Genomic DNA, 21,712 nt, shown 5'->3' with positions numbered 1-21,712 from the left:
AGGTCTCTACTAGGTCCTGCAGATTCTACCTCCTTAATAGCTCACTAATCTAGCCCTTCCTCTCCAGTTCTGCTCAGGCTATTTTAGTTCAAGCTCACATCACTTCTTGCAAGGATTACTGGAATAGTCTCCCAACCAATTTACCTGCTTCCTATCTCTCCTGCACACAGCTGCCAAAGCACATAATAGCGATTCAGAAACTTGACCACCTTAAGTTCAAATCTGACTATGTCATTTCTCTACTTAAAAGTCTTTCCGAGACTTCCCACTACTTTCACAAGGCTTCTCGTGATCCAGCTGTTACCTTCACAGCCTCCTCTCGCCAACTCTGTCGGGCACATTCTCCTCTTTCAGGTTTTCTTAGTTCTCTAAATGCCATCCCATCTCAGGCCTCCCTTCCTCCACACACGTCATCTCTCCCGTGTGCATCTAACTACTACTTCAAAGGTGGGTTTAAGTGATACCCCATGCCTCATATATCTCTATTTATAAATATATTTATATAGTACATATGTGGATCGCACTGCATGGTAACTGCTAATATATTGGTCCCAGGAAATGATACGCTCCTAGAGGGAAGAAACCACCAACCGTATTTGATTTGTAGCACTAAAGTAAATATTCATAGACAATTTTGATTTGACATCTTCTAAATTTAAAAAAACGGGGAGGAGCTGATTTAGTGGGCCTTTTATCACCATTCCAGCTCAGCCCAAAGTGACAGCACTGTTCTACTTCAAAGCCAAATGTGCTACATGTTGGACATATGAAGGGAACAAACACAAAACACAGTTTCAACAGGAGATGTGTAGGAAATTCTGGGGAACCATGCAGTATCTAACCAGTCTTGGGGTTTTGCGTGACGTGGGCAAAGGCTTCGCACTCTTTGATTACAACAATCCGTGGAAGGCTGCCCATCTCAATGAAGCAAATGAACTTTTCATGGCAGCGTTACTGTAATTTACATGTAAATGCACGTTTCAGGTCATCTTAGTTCCTGCTGTAGGATCTGGCTCCCCTCCTGAGAGGTAATTACCCGTATTAAGGAGACGCTTACTCACCACCCTAGAAATCACTCACTTGTCAATCAGCCATTTATTGTCTAAATCTGAGCAGGGGGAAGGGGACGGAAGAGAGGGCGTGGGCGACGATCAACACTTTTGAGGGGGGTGGCGGAGGCCACAGACCCCGGGATGGAGGAGCCGGGGTTCAGGCAGTCGGGGTGGGGCGCCGACAGCTGGCAAGGGGTGGGGAGGAGCAGGCGATCACGGAACAGGGACTCCGGGGGGAAGGAGGGCGAGATGGAGAGGAGACTCCGGGAGAACTGGGGTGAGGGAGGCAGACAGAGGCGAGGGGAAGCGGGGCTGTTTCTGGCCGGAGAGCGAGGCGTTCAGGCGAAAGCTGGAGCGAGAGGAAGGCGACGCCGACGCCGCCGGGGCGCAGAGGGTCACCGCAGGGAGAAGAGGGCAGGCGCGGGGGAGGGAGCCCCGGTGCAGCGCGGACGGAGACCCGAACCCGCCGGGAAGGGGGCGGCGAAGCGGGGACACTTACTGGGGTCCCTCCGCACGGCGCCGAGGGGGGTCTCCGCCCGCAGGTGAGGGAAGAGGAAGTCCCGGGCGGCCTGGAGGTCCTGGAAGTGGCAGAACTGGACAATGGAGCAGGCCATGGCTCCCGGGAGCCCCGCTCGTGCACGCACTTTACCTGACCACGCCCTGCCCCCCGCCACCCCACGGCGGACACCGCCCGGCCGGAGAGCTTCAGCCTCGCAGGGGCGGGGAAGCAAACCGGAAGCTGTCAGCGCACGCGGTTCCCCCGCCCCGCAGCACTGCGCGTGCGCAGGGCCGCCCGGCGGCCGCGGCCGGAATCACGTGACCAGTGGCTGCCCGGGGGTCCTACGCGGACGTGCAGGCCTGGGAGCGACTTCAGTCCGGGGGCTGCGCTTCCACCCGGGCCAACCTCTTTATTCGTTACGGCTGGTAGCCAGGGATGATCTCATTGGCTGTTGGCCACGTCGATCTTGGTCACTTAACCGATCTTATTGGTGCCCGGCTTTGGCACGACCCTGAGGGTGCAGGGAAGAATCCTGCTGAACTGGTGGCAGGCCGGCGGGGGACGGTAGCAGGCTGGTGTCCGAGTTTGCAGAGACGAGTTTCTGCTCCGTCCGGGCTCGCTGGAAAGCTCCTCCCACAAAGTCCCAGGGTGCTGCGCACGCTAACACCGTGCGTGCTACCCTGTCACACGCTTACGCCGTCGAGCTGCACTTGATTCCCATTCATTCACTCAGCCACCCATTCAGCAAATAAGCGTTGCTCGTCGTTTCTATTCCGGACGCGCGACGCGTGGAATGCAAAGCAGAGAACAAAAGAGATGGAATACTCGTTCCCCTGGAGCTAAAATTCTAGTCGCTGGCACAGATAGTAAGCAATTAATTAATTACTCAACTATTTAACTGAAATGGAAAAAAAAAAGATTTAACTGATGATGCTAAGGAAGGAACGAAGTCCAAAGTGCTGTGACTGAATATAACAAGGAACCTTTCCTAGTTTTTAACTTATTTTATTGGAGGTGGGGGGGGGGGTGAACGGTTGTCAGGATCAGGTCCAGACTTCGTGGTGAACTCCTGGAACTTAGGGGCTCATTTAATGCCCCTTTATGTCCCCAGTACCTAGCGTAGGACAGGGCACATAGTACTTAATAATATTTGCTGTCGGACTACATGAAGTAAGCAGAATAACCTGTTTCTTTACAAAGCACTTTATACTTTTTAAAGTGCTCTTTTATACATTGTCCAATTGAATAGTCACAATGTCATCTAGAAAGTGTGTCTTATCCTAATTTTTAAATGAGGATATTTAAGTGTCTTTGAGAAGACTCTTGAAGTTCATTTAAATTATCTTTCTAAAGAGTAAAAACCAAAGAAGGAATTATTTTAATGTTAACACAAAGCACTATAGACACTCATATACTTCCCAAAAGAAACCTAAAGTGGTCGTCCACCTTGTATGACAGGAAATGGCATAGAAGTTAATTGAAGCACATAGATGAAGTCCAGGACATTGATTTCTATCGGGGCTGTATATACACTTAGTCCTAACGACATAACAACTTCAATTCAATGCCCAGGCTCCTACTCCATTAATTCCTGTTTCTGGAGTAGGGTGAACTTCTCCAAATAGGATCCATAATTCCTGTGTTATCAGGTCAACAGGGATCAGCTCTTCACCCATAAACCATGTGGTTGGATTAGATATGCTAGAGGGTTCCTTAAACATCAGAGACCTGCAATTCTATATTCAAAGCTTGCAGAAAAGGCAAGCTTTTTGTGCTCTCATTTTCCAGCTGGAAAAAAAAAAAAAATTCAATGCTTCCTCAGATCATCCCGTCCTGATGATTAGAGCCCAAAATATGACTCTAATATCAAAATAGAATAAAATTTAAATTTAGACTCTCAGCTTTACAGCATGAGCAAAGGACACATGACACTTTTTGGAAGTGTACAGTATCACTGCTTGGAAACCAGACAAGTTCCTATTCAGGTAGATGCATTTTGTGGAAGTAAGTGCTTTTGGCTGATTCCGATGGCCTTTGTTCTGCATCAGACATTCATATACCTCATTGAATTTCATTACTGCTCAGTTTCAATGGTGAAGCTTCTGACTTCCGTCCAAGTGGTATTGAAAAGGCCCATTCATGAATGTTTGTAAAGACTTTAGATACCCTTCACAGAAATTACAGCACATTCATGAACTGAACTCTTCCCCCAGGAAGTTGTAAAGCTGCAGGGGATGACTCTGGAGTTCTGCTGCCATGGTTTCCAGGGAGTGTGGGGGGATTGCGTCCCACAGTGAATATGGATAACTGCACAGCCTTAAGAAAGAACACTGCAGAAACCGTGCGGGCTTTACATAGCACAGCACAGACAGTGTTTCTCCGAGGTGTGAGTTCGGGAGCTAAGAAACGCGATGTGACCAACATGAACACAGGAGGGTGCTAATGCGAAGTCTGCAGTGTCCCTTGCTGCGAGTTACACCACTGGTAACTGTTGTTAAGAGAAAGATGCTTACTCGGCATGATGGCTTGATTAGCAGCGGGTCCTTGCTAATCTTACCAGCAGCCTGAGGCCAAAGGTGCTGAGATCTGGGATGGATAGCAGAGTGGGGAAGAAAGCAATGGACATGGAGACAGGAGACCTAAGATCTGTCACAGCTTCGCCGCTGAGACAGTCACTTGAACTTGGGCAATTTGTGTCACCTTCCTGGACCTTAGTATCTTGATCTAGAAAATGAAGAAAATTGAACCCTCAAGTCCATCTCAGGAACGTGTGGGTTTTGGTAAGAAACTGGGAAGGAAAAGATCTGGGACTCAGAGTTGCTCAAAAGGAGTGGTCTAGGTAGGCCCCCCTTAAGAGGGTGGGCAGAAGTGAACTTGAGGATGTGGAGTGTCTCTAAGTGACTCAAAGGGGAGCAGAAGGACATGGAAGCCTTACCTTATAACTGGGCTGCGGATCAGCCTTGAGGTCTGAATTGGAATGTGAGCAGAAGCAAGGTCTATAAACAACTAGTTTTTGCCCTGGCCAGTTTGGCTCAGCAGTTAGAGTGACGGCCTTCGGACCAAAGAGTCACAGGTTCAATTCCGGTCAAGGGCACATACCTTGGTTGTGGTTCAGTCCCTGGCCTTGATCGGGGTTGTGTGGGAAGCAACCAATGGATATGTCTCTCTCACACTGATGTTTCTTTCTCTCTCTATCTCCCTCCCTGTCTATCTCTCTCCCTCCTTCCCTCCTACTCTATCTGAAAATCAGTGGAAAATATCCTCAGGTAAGGATTAAAAAACAACAACAACTAGCTTTATCTGACAAACATCCACAAGGATAGATAATGTCTATCTTATTACTCTTAAGACCCTGTGGGGATCACAGTGAGGTGAGAAGGACTAGCCCACCAGGAATTCACTTCATCACCAGGGATACAAAAGCAGAGCGCCATGGGTGCGTGGGTGTTATGGGTGACCTTTGGGACTCATAAAGGGGTCTGCTTAGAACATTCAAAAATACTTAATTACTGAGCATCTGCCATGTGCTTCTTCTCTACCCAGGAGCCTTTGAAATCCTTCAAAACTCAGCTCAATATCACCTCCATGGTGAAGGAACTGACGTCCCCAGGCAAAATGAGTCACTTGGACCCCCCTAGCTTTTTGCTATTATGTATCTATTCTAAAACATAGCATCTTGATTATGGTTTATCCACATTTCTGTCTCCCCCACTAGATGGTGATGTCCTCAAGGGCAGGGGTTGTGACCTGTTTACCTTTTTGACATCCATTTATTCATTCATTTAATGCATTTATTTAAAGCCTGCTAGGTACCAGGAGCTAAACATATACCTGTCTCATACCCAAAACACAAAAGAAACACCTATCTGTACTAACAGGTAATAGACTCCAATGACACACAGAGATGAATAGGCAATTATAACTCCGTTTTGAATGTGCAATGTTAGGAACAGTACAAGGAAGCACATGAGAAGGGCACCTCACTTTGGGGATCAGGGCGGGCTTTCTGGGGCGAGCATCATTGAAGCCATTGAGTAGGTGTTAGATATAAGCCAGATGGAGGATGAAATGGGAGCAGAAAGGGCAAAGTATTCTCCGACACAGAGGAAACAGCCCAAAACCCCAGGGAAGAGAGGACAAAGTTCATTTAAAGGGTTGCGGATCCTTCAACCTGTGTAGAGCTGAAAAAAAATATTACAAGCCCCGACCGGTTTTGCTCAGCGGTTAAGAGTGTCGGCTCTTGGACCAATGAGTTGCAGGTTCGATTCCAGTCAAGGGCACAGACCTTGGTTGCAGTTCGTCCCCGGCCCTGGTTGGGGTCGTGCGGGAGGCAACCAGTTGATGTGTCTCTATCACATCCATGTTTCTCTCTGTCTCTCTCTTTCTCTCCCTCCCTCTCACTCTATCTGATAATAAGTAGAAAAACATCCTTGGGCGAGGAAAAAAAAAAGTATTACGATTAAGCTGGAGAGGTCAGAAAGGGCGAAATCATAAAAGAACTCAAGGGCAGGGACTGTGGCTTATTCATATTTGTTTCTTTCTCCAGTGCCTAGCAAAATACTTGTCAAACAGGTGGCTAGCTAATAAATGTTTGTGAAAGGGAGGAAAGAAGAAAAGAAGGAATGTATATGAATGACGTGAAACACAGATCCTGCCTACCCTCGGGAACATGGGACAAACAAGACATGGCTGTTAAAATACGTCAATCAAAACAGTTCCCATTTGATTAAATGCCAGGCGAGAGTGGTACAGGCAAACATGGTGACGTCTGGAGACATTGCTGTGACCAGGAGTTGTCAGGGACCCGTACTGCATCAGAGGATGAACACGGTTTAACTAGGAAGAAAAGAAAAAAGACACACTGAATCTCTCCACACAGAGAGGCAAGGTGAAGAAGAAAGTGAATCCTTTCTAAACTTTTCCTCCTCTATTTTCATTTGTCTGTTCTGTTCCTCTTGTCCCTTCCCCGTCATCACTACATCTTCGCACACTAATTGTGTACTCGGTATGCAGACTTGGTCAAGCTCGGCCATTCTAGCTAAATCAGAATCCCTAAAAACACATACCTTTTGGAGAACACAGTTTTTGACATGAAGTTCTGTAAACCTGGCAAAATCCATTTTAAGATTATTTTTCCTAAAGAACTTGAAGTTCGAAAGTGCTGAGATGTTAAGCAATGAACAATACAAGGGAATAAATAATTCACTAATGTATTAATAAATATTTCAGGGCTGGGTGGCATCCTGGTTAATGCACGTTAATATCTTAGTAAGTGAAACTCTTTGAATGTTTTATATATTACAACTTCAACTATTTAGCATTACTGACCATGGATCTGTAGATAAAATATTTAACAAAAGTAATGAATATGAAAAGAGCACTTTAAGGATGTTTTAATAAATAAATCCATTAATGGGGCAAAATATTCAAAGGCACAGATATGTGTTTATCATACCCTAAATCTGATTTCACTGTACTTGTTAGGACTGTTCTTACTTAAAACAAGATTGCCAAGGTGAATTCTGAACACAAACATTTATACGAGGATCACTGCCTTTTTACCGACTTGGTCTCTCTTTATGTTGCCTATAGGTCCCTGAAATGTTGTCTGAAGATGGACTTTTTAAACTCAAATTTTATTTTTATTACTTCAACCATTAGTAGTCCGTTTTTAAAAGTTTGACATTTTCATCTAGGATGAAGACTTTATTAGCATTGTCAACTGTAAAACTGTCCCTTTGGGCACTGCACTGCATGTGGGAGACACTGTATAGAGGCTCACGTTCAATGAGTGTATCTAATAGTCTTAGCAACTTTGTGTGCACAGCAGAATGTTACTTTTGACATTCTGGACCTGATCATGTTTGGGGTGGGGGCTGTGTTATACTGCACACTACAGGACTTCTAGCAATAGTGTGGCTTTTACACACTGGATGCCTGTAACCATCACTGCTCCCTAGTTGTGACAACCCCGAAACACCTCCAAACACTGCCAGATGTCTTCTGAGGGACAAAATCACCCTCTGTCAAGAATCACTGATTTCACATAACACGTTTTCTGGAAGAAACTTGCCCTTAGGGGTCGTAACACAAAGTCTCAAAAATCCTTTATCTTAAACAACAGAAAACGTTTGGTGATCTTGAGTGATAATTCTTGCCAAATCAACTTGATTGAAATATGACTTACATACATTAAATTGCATAGCTTATAAGGTTGATGAATTTTAACGTAGACACCCAGGTAGCCTTGACCTCAGTCACGTTGCAGAACATTCCCGTGACCTTACAGCGTTCCTTCCTGCTGCTCTGCTGAGGATCCTGGAATACGCTAATGCAACCTCTGACCCAAAATTCCAAGTTCCGTCATAATAGGGTAGTGCTAGCTGTTCTCAAACTTCATATAAATAGAATAAGAGAGTACATACTCTTTTGTTTAAATCCTCACCAGAGGATATTTTTCTATTTATCTTCAGATAGAGTTGGAGAGAGAGAGAGAGAGATAGAAAGGGAGAGAGAGAGAGAGAAACATCTATGTGAGAGGAACACATCAGCTGGTTGCCTCCCGCACGACCCCGACCAGGGCCAGGGATGAACTGCAACTGAGGTACGTGCCCTTGACCAGAATTGAACCCGAGACTCAGTGGGCCGATGTTCTACCACTGAGCCAAACCAGCCAGGGTGAGAGTATGCACTTGCATGTCTGGCTTTTTTTACTCAACTGAATCGCTGTGAGATTTGTCTATATCGTTGTATGTATCAGAAATGTGTTCATTTTCATTTCTCCAAAGTCTTCATTTGTTTGACTATACCACAGTTTGTTTATTCATTCACCTGTTGATGGACTTTGAGATGTTTCCAGTTTGGGGCTACTACAAATAAAACTGTTTGAACTTTCATGCTCAAGTCTTTGCATAGACATATTTTGATATCTCTTCGGTAAATACTTGGAACTGGAATCGCTGTATCAGAAGATCTTTCCAACAACACCTGGGTTCCAGCTGTTCCCCGTTCTCGCCAGCACTTAGTATGGTCCGCCATTCATGTGTTGCTCTTTTCGTAGTTCTCTGGTAGTTTCTCATTGTGGTTTTAATTCGGTGTTTCCTGATAACTAATGATGTTGAGCATATTTTTTCGTACTGATTTGGTCATTCATGTATCTTCTTTTGTGAAGTATCTTCTTAAGGCTTTTGCCCATTTACTCATTGGGATTTTGTTGTTGAGTTGTAAGAGTTCTTTATATATTCTGGATACAACTTCTTTGTCATATGTACACACGCACACACAGTGAATATTTCATCCTGGTCTTATAGATAGACTTTCTGTGACAGAGACACTATATAAGATTGCATTTAAAAGACTTCATTATTTGAAGTAAATCCTTATGAGATTATTTTAATAAAAAACTACCTAACCACAAGTGTTACATTCAAAATGATTGGAGACACGAAGAAAGTATCAGCAGGCAAGATGTATTCAAGATGAACGGAGGGGCCCTGGCCTGTTTGGCTCAGCGGTTGGAGCATCGGCCTGCGGACCAGAGAGTCCAGGGTTCGGTTCCCACTAGGGGCACATACCAAAAAAAAAAAAGATGAACGGAGAGCTACAGCTCTCTCTGGTATGTAGCAATGATTTCACAATCACTATGGCTTTTATTACAATGTTTGACAATTACATCTGAAGAGTATGTGAGTATCGACATTGGCACCAACAATGCTTAGCAAATGGAGATTATCTTTATGTTAATATCTAACCTTTATCTACATGCCCACAAGCAAGGCTTGGCAAACAAATGGTTAACTCTATGTTAACATCTAACCTCTAACTATGTGTGCACAAATAATGTTAATCAAGCAGTGACTATTTCAAATGCTCTTACCTAATCTTTAAGGTTTGCTTACTCTATAGTGGAAGCAAATGGGCCTCATGAACCTTTGAGACAGTGGCAAGAATTTGTTTCAGGAACTGTTTGCAGCTCCTTCATCTGTATGACTCGTTTGCAAGATCACGCAGAAAACTCGTCCTTGGCTGTCCTCCATTTCTTAAGGATCCATCACACAAGTTTATTCTGTTTTCATACAGTTGGTTTGCCCATAGGAAGGCTACAGAATCCTAAAGTATAGCAGCTATACATAAAAAGCACTCATTCTCCAGCACAACTACTAACAACTCTGTGATTGCAAATTATCAAAAATTTCAAAAGCAACAACTACTTTATCAGATGTTTTGGGGTTTTCCTCCTGAAAAGGCGTGTATGTATATGGCCCATGTGAAATAACTCAGTGAACTGATATTAAGGCAGTGGAGAGCAGTACGTTGGTAAACAGTGTAGTGCCTTATACCATGTTTCGCACAACCTATAGAAGTTGAATACAGCCTGGCGGGTATGGCTCAGTGGTTGAGCATTGACCCATGCAGCAAGAGGTCACCAGTTCGATTCCCAGTCAGGGCACATGCCCGGGTTGTGGGTCCAATCCCCAGTGGGAGGCATGCAGGAGGTGGCCAATCGATGTTCTCTCTCATCAACGTTTCTATCTCTCCCTCCCTCTCCCTTCCTCTCCCTCTAAAAATCAAAAAAGAAAAAAAAAAAAAGAAGTTGACTACAATTCCTTGGGCTAGAGAACACACTTAATAAAAGGTAAGTCAGTAATTATGGACTGCACTGGAATCACAGGAATTTAGAAATTGGAAACCTAGGGACCATTTAAGTCCAACACTCTCCTTTCACAGTTGAATAAATGGAGACAGGATAATGGGACCATTTAGAACTTAAACTACATGGGGAAATGGTTAAACAAGGCATGTGTGTTACTATAAATATATACTATACTATCTGGACAGATCACACTGTTTTATTATTTATATTATTTGATTAGATTATCTAGTAGCAAATGTTTGGGGGTCTGATGCTGACCCTCTCATTCAGGGTGGGTTGCCTCCTCAGGGTTTTGTATTTCTGAACTTGTAACTCATGAGAGAGTGCGGCCTGAGTTGAAGGCATAGTCCCCTGGAGCAGTTTTGGGGTGCTCCCGCCAAAGGTCATTAGGGGTATCAGGAACCTGGAGCCATTTCTGAGGTTAATTCTTTGGCTTGAGGGTGGTATTAAATCCTCTGGGAGGATGTTTGCCACGGAGAGCCAGGACCACCCAGACAAGCTCTGCTGGTAACACGATGCTGGAGGCAGGACTGCTTTCTACTCCTTCACTCAGGGGGCCAGTCTTTAGAATCTTGGTTTTGGGAAGGACATTCTCAGTCTGAAATGAGCCCCAGGCATAATCGGCATTTCTTGTGTGGGCACCGAAGCCGCCTGGTCACCAATGCTGGCACTGCCCGCTGCCCCTGAGTTCTTTGTGTTGATTTGCAGCTTACTTGTATGTTGTTTGTTTTTTTTCCTTGAATTTCCAGCACCTGCAATTTCCCCTGTTTTGTGCCTTTAGCTATGATTTAAAAGCGTATTTGTTATATTTTACCCCGAATTTCGAGCTGAAAGATTGTCAGGTGTTTCTGCTCATTATAGCGGGAATCAGAGATTCTCAGATTCTTTCTTAGACCTTTAAATTTGGCTTTTATTGAAAACAAAGCTTTGAGCCATTTTACCCCCATTGTGCAGAAAAAATATATAACGAAAGAGCAGAGCAAGAAAACCTGAATGAAAGGGAAATCAGTACGTGCATTTGAAAAGCTTAGACCCTGGCCCACTTTTTGTGTTAAACACTTTGCTCTTCTCACGGGGAAGGGAGACACACCGCACTTGGAGAAAATGGATTTCTGCCTCCTGGGTTTCGTCTTTGCCCTTCCTCTACTTCTCTGTTTAACACGGGGTGAGTCATGTATCCACTGGGAGCCTTCCTTTTCACTTTAAATAGAAAGAGTGATCCTCGTTTAATTCTCCTGTGTGGCTACTTTGAAGTTCAAAGGAAATAATGTACAGTGGGTGACAGCATTCTGTAGACTGGAAAATGATGCAAATGGCAGTTACTACAGTGAGTAGACACTGGCCTTTACTCCTCATACTGAAGGTTTCTGAGAACGGTGGGTCTGTCCCTCTTATTTGTTTTTTTTGCTTGTTTGTTTGTTATAGTTGTTGATCCTCACCCAAGGATATTTTTCCATTAAATAGAGCAGGAGGGAGAGGGAGAGAGAGAAACATCAGTGTGAGAGAGACACATGGATTGGCTCCTTCCTGCACGAGCCCCCAGGGCCAAAGATAGAAGGTGCAACCCAGGTATGTGCCCTTGACCAGGAATCGAACCCAGGACCCTTCGGTCCAAGGGCTGATGCTCTAACTGCTGAGCCAAACCGGCCAGGGCTCATTTGCTTATATTTTAATAATAGAACTCTTTTTTTTTTTTTCAACAGAGAAAGGCTGGATTAACCAGAATACTGTCTATAATCAATTGTGCTGGATCCTAGATTGAGATGGACTGATCTGGGTCTCTGTCGCTTGCTCTTGGAGTCCACCATAAGCAAGGCACTGTCACGAGAGGCGTGGAGGCTACAAGGGCTGTTCCGAGGTGGGATTTCAGGCTTCCTTCCTGGTTTGTTTTCCTGAACTGGTTCTTCCACCCTGCTTGTGATTCTGTGACATACCTATCATTGTATGGATACCCATTATCCTCAAAGCGTTTGCAGTTATTTTTGATTACTTACAACAAAGAATCCTTACTGATCTAGGATGATTCCTTTAAAAACTTTAAAAAAATTAACCCAAAGTTTGTTTTCTACTACAAATTTTAGCCTAAAACGTCAACCACATTTTAAGAAAATCCAATGTGGAAGTCCACACCCAGTTAGAAAACCTTAATTTTGAATGTAGGACTCATACCAGTCTTCCTTTATTTTTTTCTTTCAAAACAGAATTATTTTTATTTTTTATTTATTTTATTGTTGAAAGTATTACAGATGTTCCCTTTTTCCCCCACTGATCCCTTCCTTCCCGCTCCTACCCCCTCCTGCCTTCCTCAGCCTAGTGTCTGTGTCGATTGGTTGTACATATGTGCATGTAAGTTCTTTGGTTCATCTCTTCCCTCTCCTCCCAGCCCCCAGCCCTCTGAGGTTTGTCAGTCTGTTCCCTACTTTCATGACTCTGGATCTCTTTTGGTCCACAGCTTGTTTTGTTCATTATGTTCCACAAATAAGTGAGATCATGTGGTACTTGTCTTTGTCCTGGCTTCTTTCACTTAGAATAATACTCTCCAGGTCCCTCCATGTCATCGCCAATGGTGAAAAATCTCTCTTTCTTACAGCTGCATCGTATTCCATTGTGTAAATGTACCACCGTTTTTTTATCCACTCATCTACTGATGGACACTTGGGCAAAACAGAATTATTTAATAATTCTCATTTTTTAAAAAAGCAAAATATTTGGGGGCCCCTTTTATTTGTATTTATTTATTAAATTTATTGGGGTGACATTGATTAATAATATTATATAGGTTTCAAGTGTACAATTCTAAGATACATCATCTGTATATTGCATTGTGTGCCCACCACCCAAAGTTCAATTTTCTTCTGTCACTAGCAACCACCATACTGTTGTCTGTGTCTGTGAATTTCTGTTTCTTTTTGTTTGTTCATTTGTTGCTTTCAATTTTATATCTCACATATGAGTGAAATCATATGGTTCTTGACTTTTTCTAACTTATTGTGCTTAGCATGCTATTTTCAAGATCCATGCACATTGTTGCAAATGGAAGTATTTCATCTTTTCTTATGACAGTAGTATTTCACAGTATATACGTACCACATCTTCTTTATCCAATGATCTATCAAAGGACACTTTGGTTGTTTCCAAATGTCGGCCACCGTGAATAATGTCTTCCTTTAATGATGAGACGTCTAGTGTGTTTAAAATTATTTCATTTCCAACCTGTTCTCCTTCTGAGTCTTTGATAAATGTGCTGACTCAGTTCAGTCTGAACTGTTAGTTCACTCATTCATTCAACCGTGCCTTCCTTCAACACTTACTAAGAACCTGCTCTGTGCCAGGCATTGATCTACACCAGCTTCCTCCCTTCTTCCCGTCTCCGTATCCATGCCTACTACACATTCTGAATGAATGCAACAGATTAGGCTGGAGAGTCTTAGGGAAGAACTTCATTCATTTATTCACCATCTCCTGAGCGCAGGGTGGGCCATGCTGGGAGTGCAGCACTCAATAAGCAGCAAGTTGTCTAGGACACAGGCTGTCTCACATCCTCCTCAGCTCCCGCAGGAGGCTATCAAATGCATGTCTAGAAAAGTCTAAGTTCTGCCCTGACTGATTTGGCTCAGCGGTTAGAGCATCAGCCCATGGACCAAAAAAAAAAAAAAATTTTTTTAAGTTCCCAAAGTATGGCAATTATTAAGACACACTTTGCCTTTTATATCTTCCACATTTCTATTAAAACCATAATTACCCTCGATTTGTAACCACAAACCTCTGGAAATCCAGCTACCATTGGCTCCACACCCTCTCATCCATCATCTACAGACTGTTGTCTGTGAGGACAAGAATGTTGTATTTTATTCATCTTCGCCTCCTAAGAGCATAGAATGTGGGAACCATTTAAATAATGTTTTTGTTCATTATATTCCACAAATAAGTGAGACCATGTGAGCACAATAAGCTGATGAACAAAATAAACCCAGAGACACAGAAGTAGGGTTCAAACTGACAAATCTTAGAGGAGGGGGGGTGGGGGCAGGGGGGAGAGATAAACCAGAGAATTTATATGCGTATAAGCATAACCAGTGGACATAGGCAACAATGCTGTGGGGGGGGGGGGGGTCGGAGGAGGGTGTCAATGGGGGGGAGAAGAAACATCTCTAACAAAAATAAATTAAATAAAAAATACCCCCAAAATAATGTTTTAGAATTTTCAAATTATTTCTCACAAAAATGTTTGCTTACTGTTGCCTGTTTCCTGCCTACCCCACACAATTGACCTGGTCCTGTTGATACTCTGGAAACTCAGCTTAATGATCACTTTCTCAGGAAGACCTTCTCTGGTACCAAGGCAAGCTCTGGGCTCCCTGTTACAAACTCAGAAGACACCCTAGGTTTCCCTTCGTGGCACTGGCTGGTGATGTTTGTGCTCCGTGTTAGAACATGAGCTCCAGGAGGGCTGGACTGCTAGGAGTGGGGAGCAGTGCCTAGGACACAGTAGATGCTCAGCAGTGTCCCTCGCCACCTCGCGCTTCCACTTCCGTGGCTTCACTCTATCGCGGTTTTTTCAAATATATTCATTAAAAAGTTAATCGAGACAGTGAAAATGATACAGCACGCTTGGTTGTCTGGGTCAATTATACAGCCCTGTAATACAATTAAAATTAAAATGACTGCACCTGTGGACTGGAGGCCTATGTGTTCGCGCGCCCCAGGAATCCTTCAGCGCCAGGGGCACCCGCTGGACCACTCCCGGGTGTGGGCAATCACTTTTTTCCAGAAGATCGGGTGTGGTGACACCGAGCCAACCAGAGCGTGCTGGTCACTGGCTGGCTGTCCTGCCCCCTCCTGTCCTGGCCACTGATGGGCTCAGCCTCGTGCAAGTTCACTTCTCTCACACACGCTTCTGCGTCGCGTCGGAAGCATCTGTGCTCTTTAAGTGTCTGCGATTTCTGAGAAGGTTTATCTAAGCCCCACGATGGCTCCTAAACGTGCTGCTTCCTCGAAGCCTCCTGAGGATGAAACTAAGCGCCGGAGGAAGATGCTCACCATTCGGGAGAAGGTGAACCCCTTGGGTGTGATCAGAGACGGCAGGAAAATCGCGGAGGTTGCCCGCCGTTACGACCTGAGTCTACCATCCGCTCCATCCGTAAAGATGAAAAGAACATCCGAGCAACGGCCACTGTCTCTGTCAACAGGAAGCAAAGTGCATCGTGACAAGTCATAATAGTGGAAACGGAGTCTGCCCTGGCCCTTTGGATCAGCGACAGCGGCCAGAAAAACCTTCCGCTGGACTCGCTGGTCACCCCGAGAAGGCGAGGCAGCTCTATCCGCGCTTCAGGGCGGATGGACCTCAACCAGGACCCTCTTCTGCAACGTTCCCGGATCCCACGCGAGCAGGGGTGGGTTCTAGAAGTTCCAGAAGGGGTATCATCTGAAGAGTGTCGTTCTCCACGGAGGAGCCGTCTCTGCTGACCAGCCTGCAGCAGGGGACTCCGTGAACAACACGTCCCAGAAGATCCATGAGGAGGGCGAGAATCATCCAGAACACGTGGATCAGCTGCTGGAGACACATTCGGATCCCTTCACTGACGAGGATCTGGTGGACATGACTATCTGCGAGTGAGGAGGAGGAAGAGCAGCCAGAGGTTCCTGGGGGTCAGGAGGAAGGTGGCCTTACACTTGAGCCTCTCTCGCAAGTCGTGAGAACTGTTAAGGTAGCACAGGACACGATGGCGAATGGGCCCCATGCGTGCACTGCGGTTCCGATGCACTCGATGGAGCGGGAGGGCCCTACAAAATCCTCCTCATGCGTATGAAGAGACAGCGCCAGCGACCGCCTATCACGATGTTCTTCAGCCACACCCAGGCACCCTGCCTGCTCCTAGTGTCCCTTCAGCAGAAGATGATGACGCACCTGCTGAAGACACTGCACCACCTGGAGACTCTCCTACTGAGGTCGTGCCTTCAGAGGAGCAGTAGCCTTGCTCTTCTTTGGTGCAGTAAGTACATCTCTTCATCTTCATCACTTCATCATCGAACAAGTTGCACTATGTTCATAGGTTAGTGGTTGTGTATAAGAACCGTGTGTGTGTGTAATTAAATGTGCAGTAATAATGATATAATATTTGTAATACCTAATATGTCTTATTTTCTCTTATTTTGTCTAATATATTGGGTAATACGAATGTAATGGTGACTAAAGGGTGTTATTTCATGTCTAGAGGGCTCTAACAATGTTAAACAAACGTATTTAGAAGGTCATAAACAGGTTTTCTATGCTCTAACTGCAAAAATATTTGATTTATAAATAAAGAATCCTACTTCACAGAAATTCATTTATCCCATAGAGTCTGGAACTGATTAACCGTGATAAACGAGGGCCGACTATAAACATGTCTGGAATGAGTTCTGATCAATAGCATTCGTAAGACTAATCTTTCTCTATTTTCTACCCTCTCATGTCCACAGAGCTATTTAACACTCTTCCACAGTGGTTGTTTCTTGGTTTTCGTTTGTTTTTTTTTTTCTATCAGTTTTCTGTTTCTATTGCATGGACGCATAGCATCTTGATGAATCCATGTCAGGGTGGCTACAGCGTTTCCATGCTGGAGAGGGGCCTCTGTGTTTGCATTTCTCCAGAGCTTGGACTGACAAAGCAGTGGTGTCCTTCTGCCGCCAGAATTTTACCTTTTAACCTTGTTCCATGGGAATATGCCTGTTGGGCTTCTGTGGGGAAAGTTGTCCCTGTTTCGAAACTGAGATACTCTGAACACTTTCCCTACTTTAAACTAACCACTAGGGGGGGCAGTGACATGCTCTGCTGCTGCACCTGAATTGCACCTGTAGGATATTAGCGCTAGATGGACCTCAGTCCTCTCCTGCGCCAATTCCTCCCTTTTTATAAACAAACTCAGAGATGAAGGGACCGGCCTACGGTTACAGAGCCGGTCAGTGACAAATCCCAGATCTCTGCTTTTTCTTCCAGAACTCTTCACTGCAGCCAACAGCCCCTGCCTGCCAGTCCTTGGAGGATCCTTGCAGGGTCTGCTGATATGGATCAATTTTGACAAGGCTGATTCCCTTGCCAAGAATTCCTTGGCCTGCCGGTGTCATCATCCAAGTTTATTTATCGGTGGTCCATATCTGTGCATGTGGGCTGGAGGCAGGGCTAGCATGAGGTCATTGCTGTTGTGCTGAATTCCAGCACTTAGCAAAAACAAGCTGTAGTGGACGGCGCTGCTGCTAGCTGAGGTCGTTTGTTTCTACAGGCAAGCTTTCCTATTACTCCTTATTCTTGTAACTGTGCTCTCTCCCCCTCCCCCACCACAGAGGCACCAGTCTGCCCGATCATAGCTTCCTGTTCTCCCCAGACACAGTGATGGTCCAGGAGAAGCTGTGAAACCCGGCTGAGTCTATCAGAGTCCTGACCTGGAATTTCTGAGTTGGAAATTGGAGGAACTACTGTCTTGTCTTGGGGCTCATGGTGCCGGAAGGATGTGAAGTTCAATGACGGCGGGCATCTTTCTAACCAAAGAGGGAAGACATCGCTGGACCAGTTGAGAGTTAAGCACAGAACAGAGATGAAAGCCAGGTGGGAGGTAGCATCGCAATTCCAGTCCTTCAGTCCTGGCTCCTACAGCTTCTCACATGCTTTTAGTTACCCGGTTATCATTCCTAGCTGTGTGAGCCTCTCAATTCCTTTGTTTTGTTTTGTCTGAAGGTAGTTTGAGTCTGATTTTTGTCACAAAGAAAACTGTTGACTGGTACGGAGACAGTTCAGACATGGTGTAGGTGATATCACCCTTCCTCGGACCCTAAACCAAGGGTCAAGCCAAGAGTCCATCTTTCAATACCAGACTCATGGGTGACTAGTAAGGTCTTTTTGGTGCAGCCTGTTGTCTGTGCTGGTGAGCTCAACCAGAACGAACATGCTGCAAGGGAGTTCTGTCCTCTACAACAAGACCTCCCCTAAAAACATCCAGCTGTTTTGCAACATGTGACCTTGACCCTGGTGTGAACCAGCGTGGTCCAGTGACTGACTCTGCAAAGGAGCATGGGGTCATGAAAGTAAGACTGGTCCGAGCCTTGGGCCATGGTATTCTAGCCCCACCCCATCTTTTCCTTATTGGAAGACCCGGCCCACCCCCTCCAAGTGAGTAATTTGACTCCTTTGGGCCTCTGTTTACCAGGTTACAAAAAATATGATAGTTCAGTGACATGATCCTAAGACATAGTCTGGCTCTAAAATGCCATTACTCTCAAAGAACAACCCAAGTCCATCCCCCATGAATGGCAAGTCAGTCTAACTGTTTTTGTACCAGAAAGATAACACGTTGGACCCAACTGTGTTCCCATCAGTAGTGAGGGCAAGCTGGGTAAGGAGTCATTAAGCATATTACAAATAGGAATCCCTGCTTTTAGCCCCAAAGTGCAGCCCTGCCCTCCTGGGCGAACGATGTGCTTCCCTTAGGGCCGAGTCCTAAACATGCCAGGGAAAGCGAAGCCCTTCTTCCGTAACAGTAATGATTGTGAGGCTGGGAGCCAAGAGCTTTCCTTGCGTTCTCACCTCCGCCACCCAGGCTCCCGTCGACCCCCCAGCTCCCAAACTGAAGACCTGAGAGTTGCTAGGGGCTGGGGCTGGGGTGGTGGGCAGTGATCAGTGGGCCTCAGCTCACGGGGGAAGCTGGGAGGAGGAACCCAAGGCTTGAGTAAGTAGAAAAACAAAGACTTCCTAGACTCCTGATCTAATTTTTAAAATGGAGTTGAAGTACAAATGCGGGTGCTTTGGGGGAGGGAAAGGGGTAAGCTTTGGGGAAGAGCTTATGGATGATCCAGAGGCAGAGAATCCAGCACTACATTGGGTGAGCACGGCATGGGGCAGCGTAGACGGCAGACACGGAAGACCTATTGCTTAGGGATGGTAAACGCAGACGTCATTTTGATTGACGCTCCTGGTGCACGAGAGTGGGACTCCACATGGTGGCCAAATGCCTGCAGGACAGCTAAGCTCCACGTGACTGAGGCCCTCCTTCCTGGGCCTGAACTTATCCTGGGGAAGCACTTGGATTGATCCAAATGCAGATTTACTTGAATCGCTCTGATTGACAAGAGGCTGATTCAATAGAGCTCAGCATTACTATTAGGGGGACAAAGGTCAATTGAACCCTGAAGGGAGCACCCTAGGACACCAGGTTAAGACCTCTGTAAGACAAAGAGTGGCTTGCTTAGCTGATTGTGCTGCTAGTAAGGCCATGAGCTTGCTTGACATGGTAACAGCACCCGGCACATGGTAAGAGCTCAATAAATGATTGCTGTTATTTCTATTGTTCTAGTTATAGTTGTCCTTACCAATGGGTATTACAAATTCATCTTCTCCTCCATTCCCAGGTTTCACCTCTATAATTCTTCTTCTTATTATTATTATTATTCCTCACCGAGGATATTTTTCCATTTATCATTAGATAGAATGGAAAGGAAGGAGGGAGAGAGAGAGACAGAGAGAAACTTTGATGTGATAGAGCCACATTGACTGGCTGCCTCCCACATGACCCAGCCAGGGCCGGGGACAAACTGCAACCGAGATACGTGCCCTTGGCTGGAATCGAACCCACGACTTATTGGTCCATGGGCCAAAGCTCCAACCCCTGAGCCAAACCAGCCAGGGCTCACCTCTGTAATTATGTGAGGTGATTATGGATTCCCAATGCCTTGACTTCTCTTAATGCCCATTTAAAGGCTTCTTACCTGATTCCTGTCCATATGTGAGTTATACACTCAGAGTGAGTTTCTTAGGGCAGTCTGTGGTGGTGATTCACCCCAACATCTGCCCACATAACCCACACCTGACAGACCGAAGTACCTGACTCAGCAAAACACGAACCACATGGTGCTACGTCTTGCCAGGAAAAAGCCGCCTTCCTTTCATTTCTGATCGTCCATCGCGGAGTGTGTTATGCATGTTGGATGCGTCGTGTGGCCTCCCCAAAAGGCACTGCACCCCTCAGGTGAGTCTGCTCTCTGCCTCGCTCAGCTGCTGACCTGCACACAGCAGCCCTTGCCTGAGGTCGTGGCTCGTCACTCGGAGCGGCAGCAGCAGCAGCTGGGCATGGGGACACCGAGCGCTGCACTAGAAGAAATCGCATCCTGGGATGATGTAATGTTTCCGAACTCTTGGTGGCTGGGTCACATGAGGTCTGACATCCTCTGGAGGTGGGAGCTTCCGGGAATGCTGCCACCAGCAACTTTGCCCGTGGGGCAGACCCCAGAGCCTGGCTGCCCAGGAGACTGAAAAGCAAACCAAGCAGAGCAAAACCAAAGCTGGGTGCCAGCTTCAAGAATCCGAGGAGTCCCATCACAAGGGAGAAGAAAGGGACTTGTAATACTTAGTCCAGGGACTCAGAACCCTCACTGCTCAGCATTCAGACATTTATAATCTAGAGGACGTTGGGGGGCTTATCTACTTCAAACATCTGCCTCTAAGGAGTATTAGATCTGAAACTTCAAAGCATGTAAAACCGTCCAGGGGGATGATGGTGCATAACCTGCTTTGGAAGGTGGCTTTAGTGTCATTGCCATTAGAACAGTGGCTCCCAGTGGACGAGCTGGATGTCCGGGTGCGGTGCTGACGGGGGAGGGTTTGGGCACGTCCCCCCAGCAGAGATTCTCATGCATGCTACACGTGTGTGTGTGTGTGTGTGTGTGTGCATGTGTGACAGGATCTTGGGGAAAGGAATGTGGAGGTCAGTAATGAAGCTTCTACAAAATCCCTGCATATAATAAATATAATATTTTAAGAATACAAGGCTTTTCTTTATTCATCATGATGATATTTTTAATTACAAAAGTCAAATAGCCTGGTCGGTGTGGCTCAGTGGTTGAGTGTTGACCCCTGCACCAAGAGGTCGCCAGTTTGATTCCCGGTCAGGGCACATGCCCAGGTTGTGGGCCCAATCCCCAGTGGGGGGCATGCGGGAGGCGGACATCGATGTTCTCTCTCATAGATGTTTCTATCTCTCTCTCCCTCTCCCTTCCTCTCTATCTAAAAATCAATAAAGAAAAAACATTTTTTTAAAGTCAAATATATGAAAAATTACAGAACACTAAAATAAATACCCATATATATCCTTCACCTAGATTCACCAATTAATAACATTTTTCCATATCTGTTTTATTTTATTGATTGATTGATTGATTTTTGATTTTTCTATCCTCACCCGAGGGCATTTTTTCCATTTATCTTCAGATAGAGCAGGAGGGAGAGAGGGAGGAAGAATGAGAGAGAAACATCGATGCGAGAGAGACACATTGAGTGGTCGCCATCTGCACGACCCCAACTGGGGCCGGGGACAAACCACAACCGAGGTACATGCCCTTAGTGGGAACCGAACCTGGGACTCTCTGGTCTGCGGACTGACAGTCTAACCACTGAGCCAAACTGGCCAGGGCTATATCTGTTTTATTTTTGTCTCTCTTCACACACACACACACACACACACACACACACACACACACACA

General features: G+C 45.6%; 1 protein-coding gene across 1 annotated transcript in view; it reads right to left on the bottom strand.

Moving 5' to 3' along the window:
- The window catches only part of RAB3GAP2 (RAB3 GTPase activating non-catalytic protein subunit 2), a 53,764-nt gene extending 52,007 nt beyond the window's left edge, over positions 1-1,757 (bottom strand). The window contains exon 1 of the mRNA XM_036277740.1: positions 1,552-1,757. Coding sequence (XP_036133633.1) covers positions 1,552-1,666 — 115 coding nt within the window. The 5' untranslated portion in view covers positions 1,667-1,757. The remainder of the gene's footprint in view (positions 1-1,551) is intronic.
- Between the last annotated feature and the right edge of the window lie 19,955 nt (positions 1,758-21,712).

Source organism: Molossus molossus, unplaced genomic scaffold (assembly GCF_014108415.1).
Source record: "Molossus molossus isolate mMolMol1 unplaced genomic scaffold, mMolMol1.p scaffold_m16_p_23, whole genome shotgun sequence".
In the NCBI taxonomy this organism is placed as follows: domain Eukaryota; kingdom Metazoa; phylum Chordata; class Mammalia; order Chiroptera; family Molossidae; genus Molossus; species Molossus molossus.
Note: the sequence above shows the minus strand (reverse complement) of the source record. Positions and strands in the feature narration are given on the sequence as shown.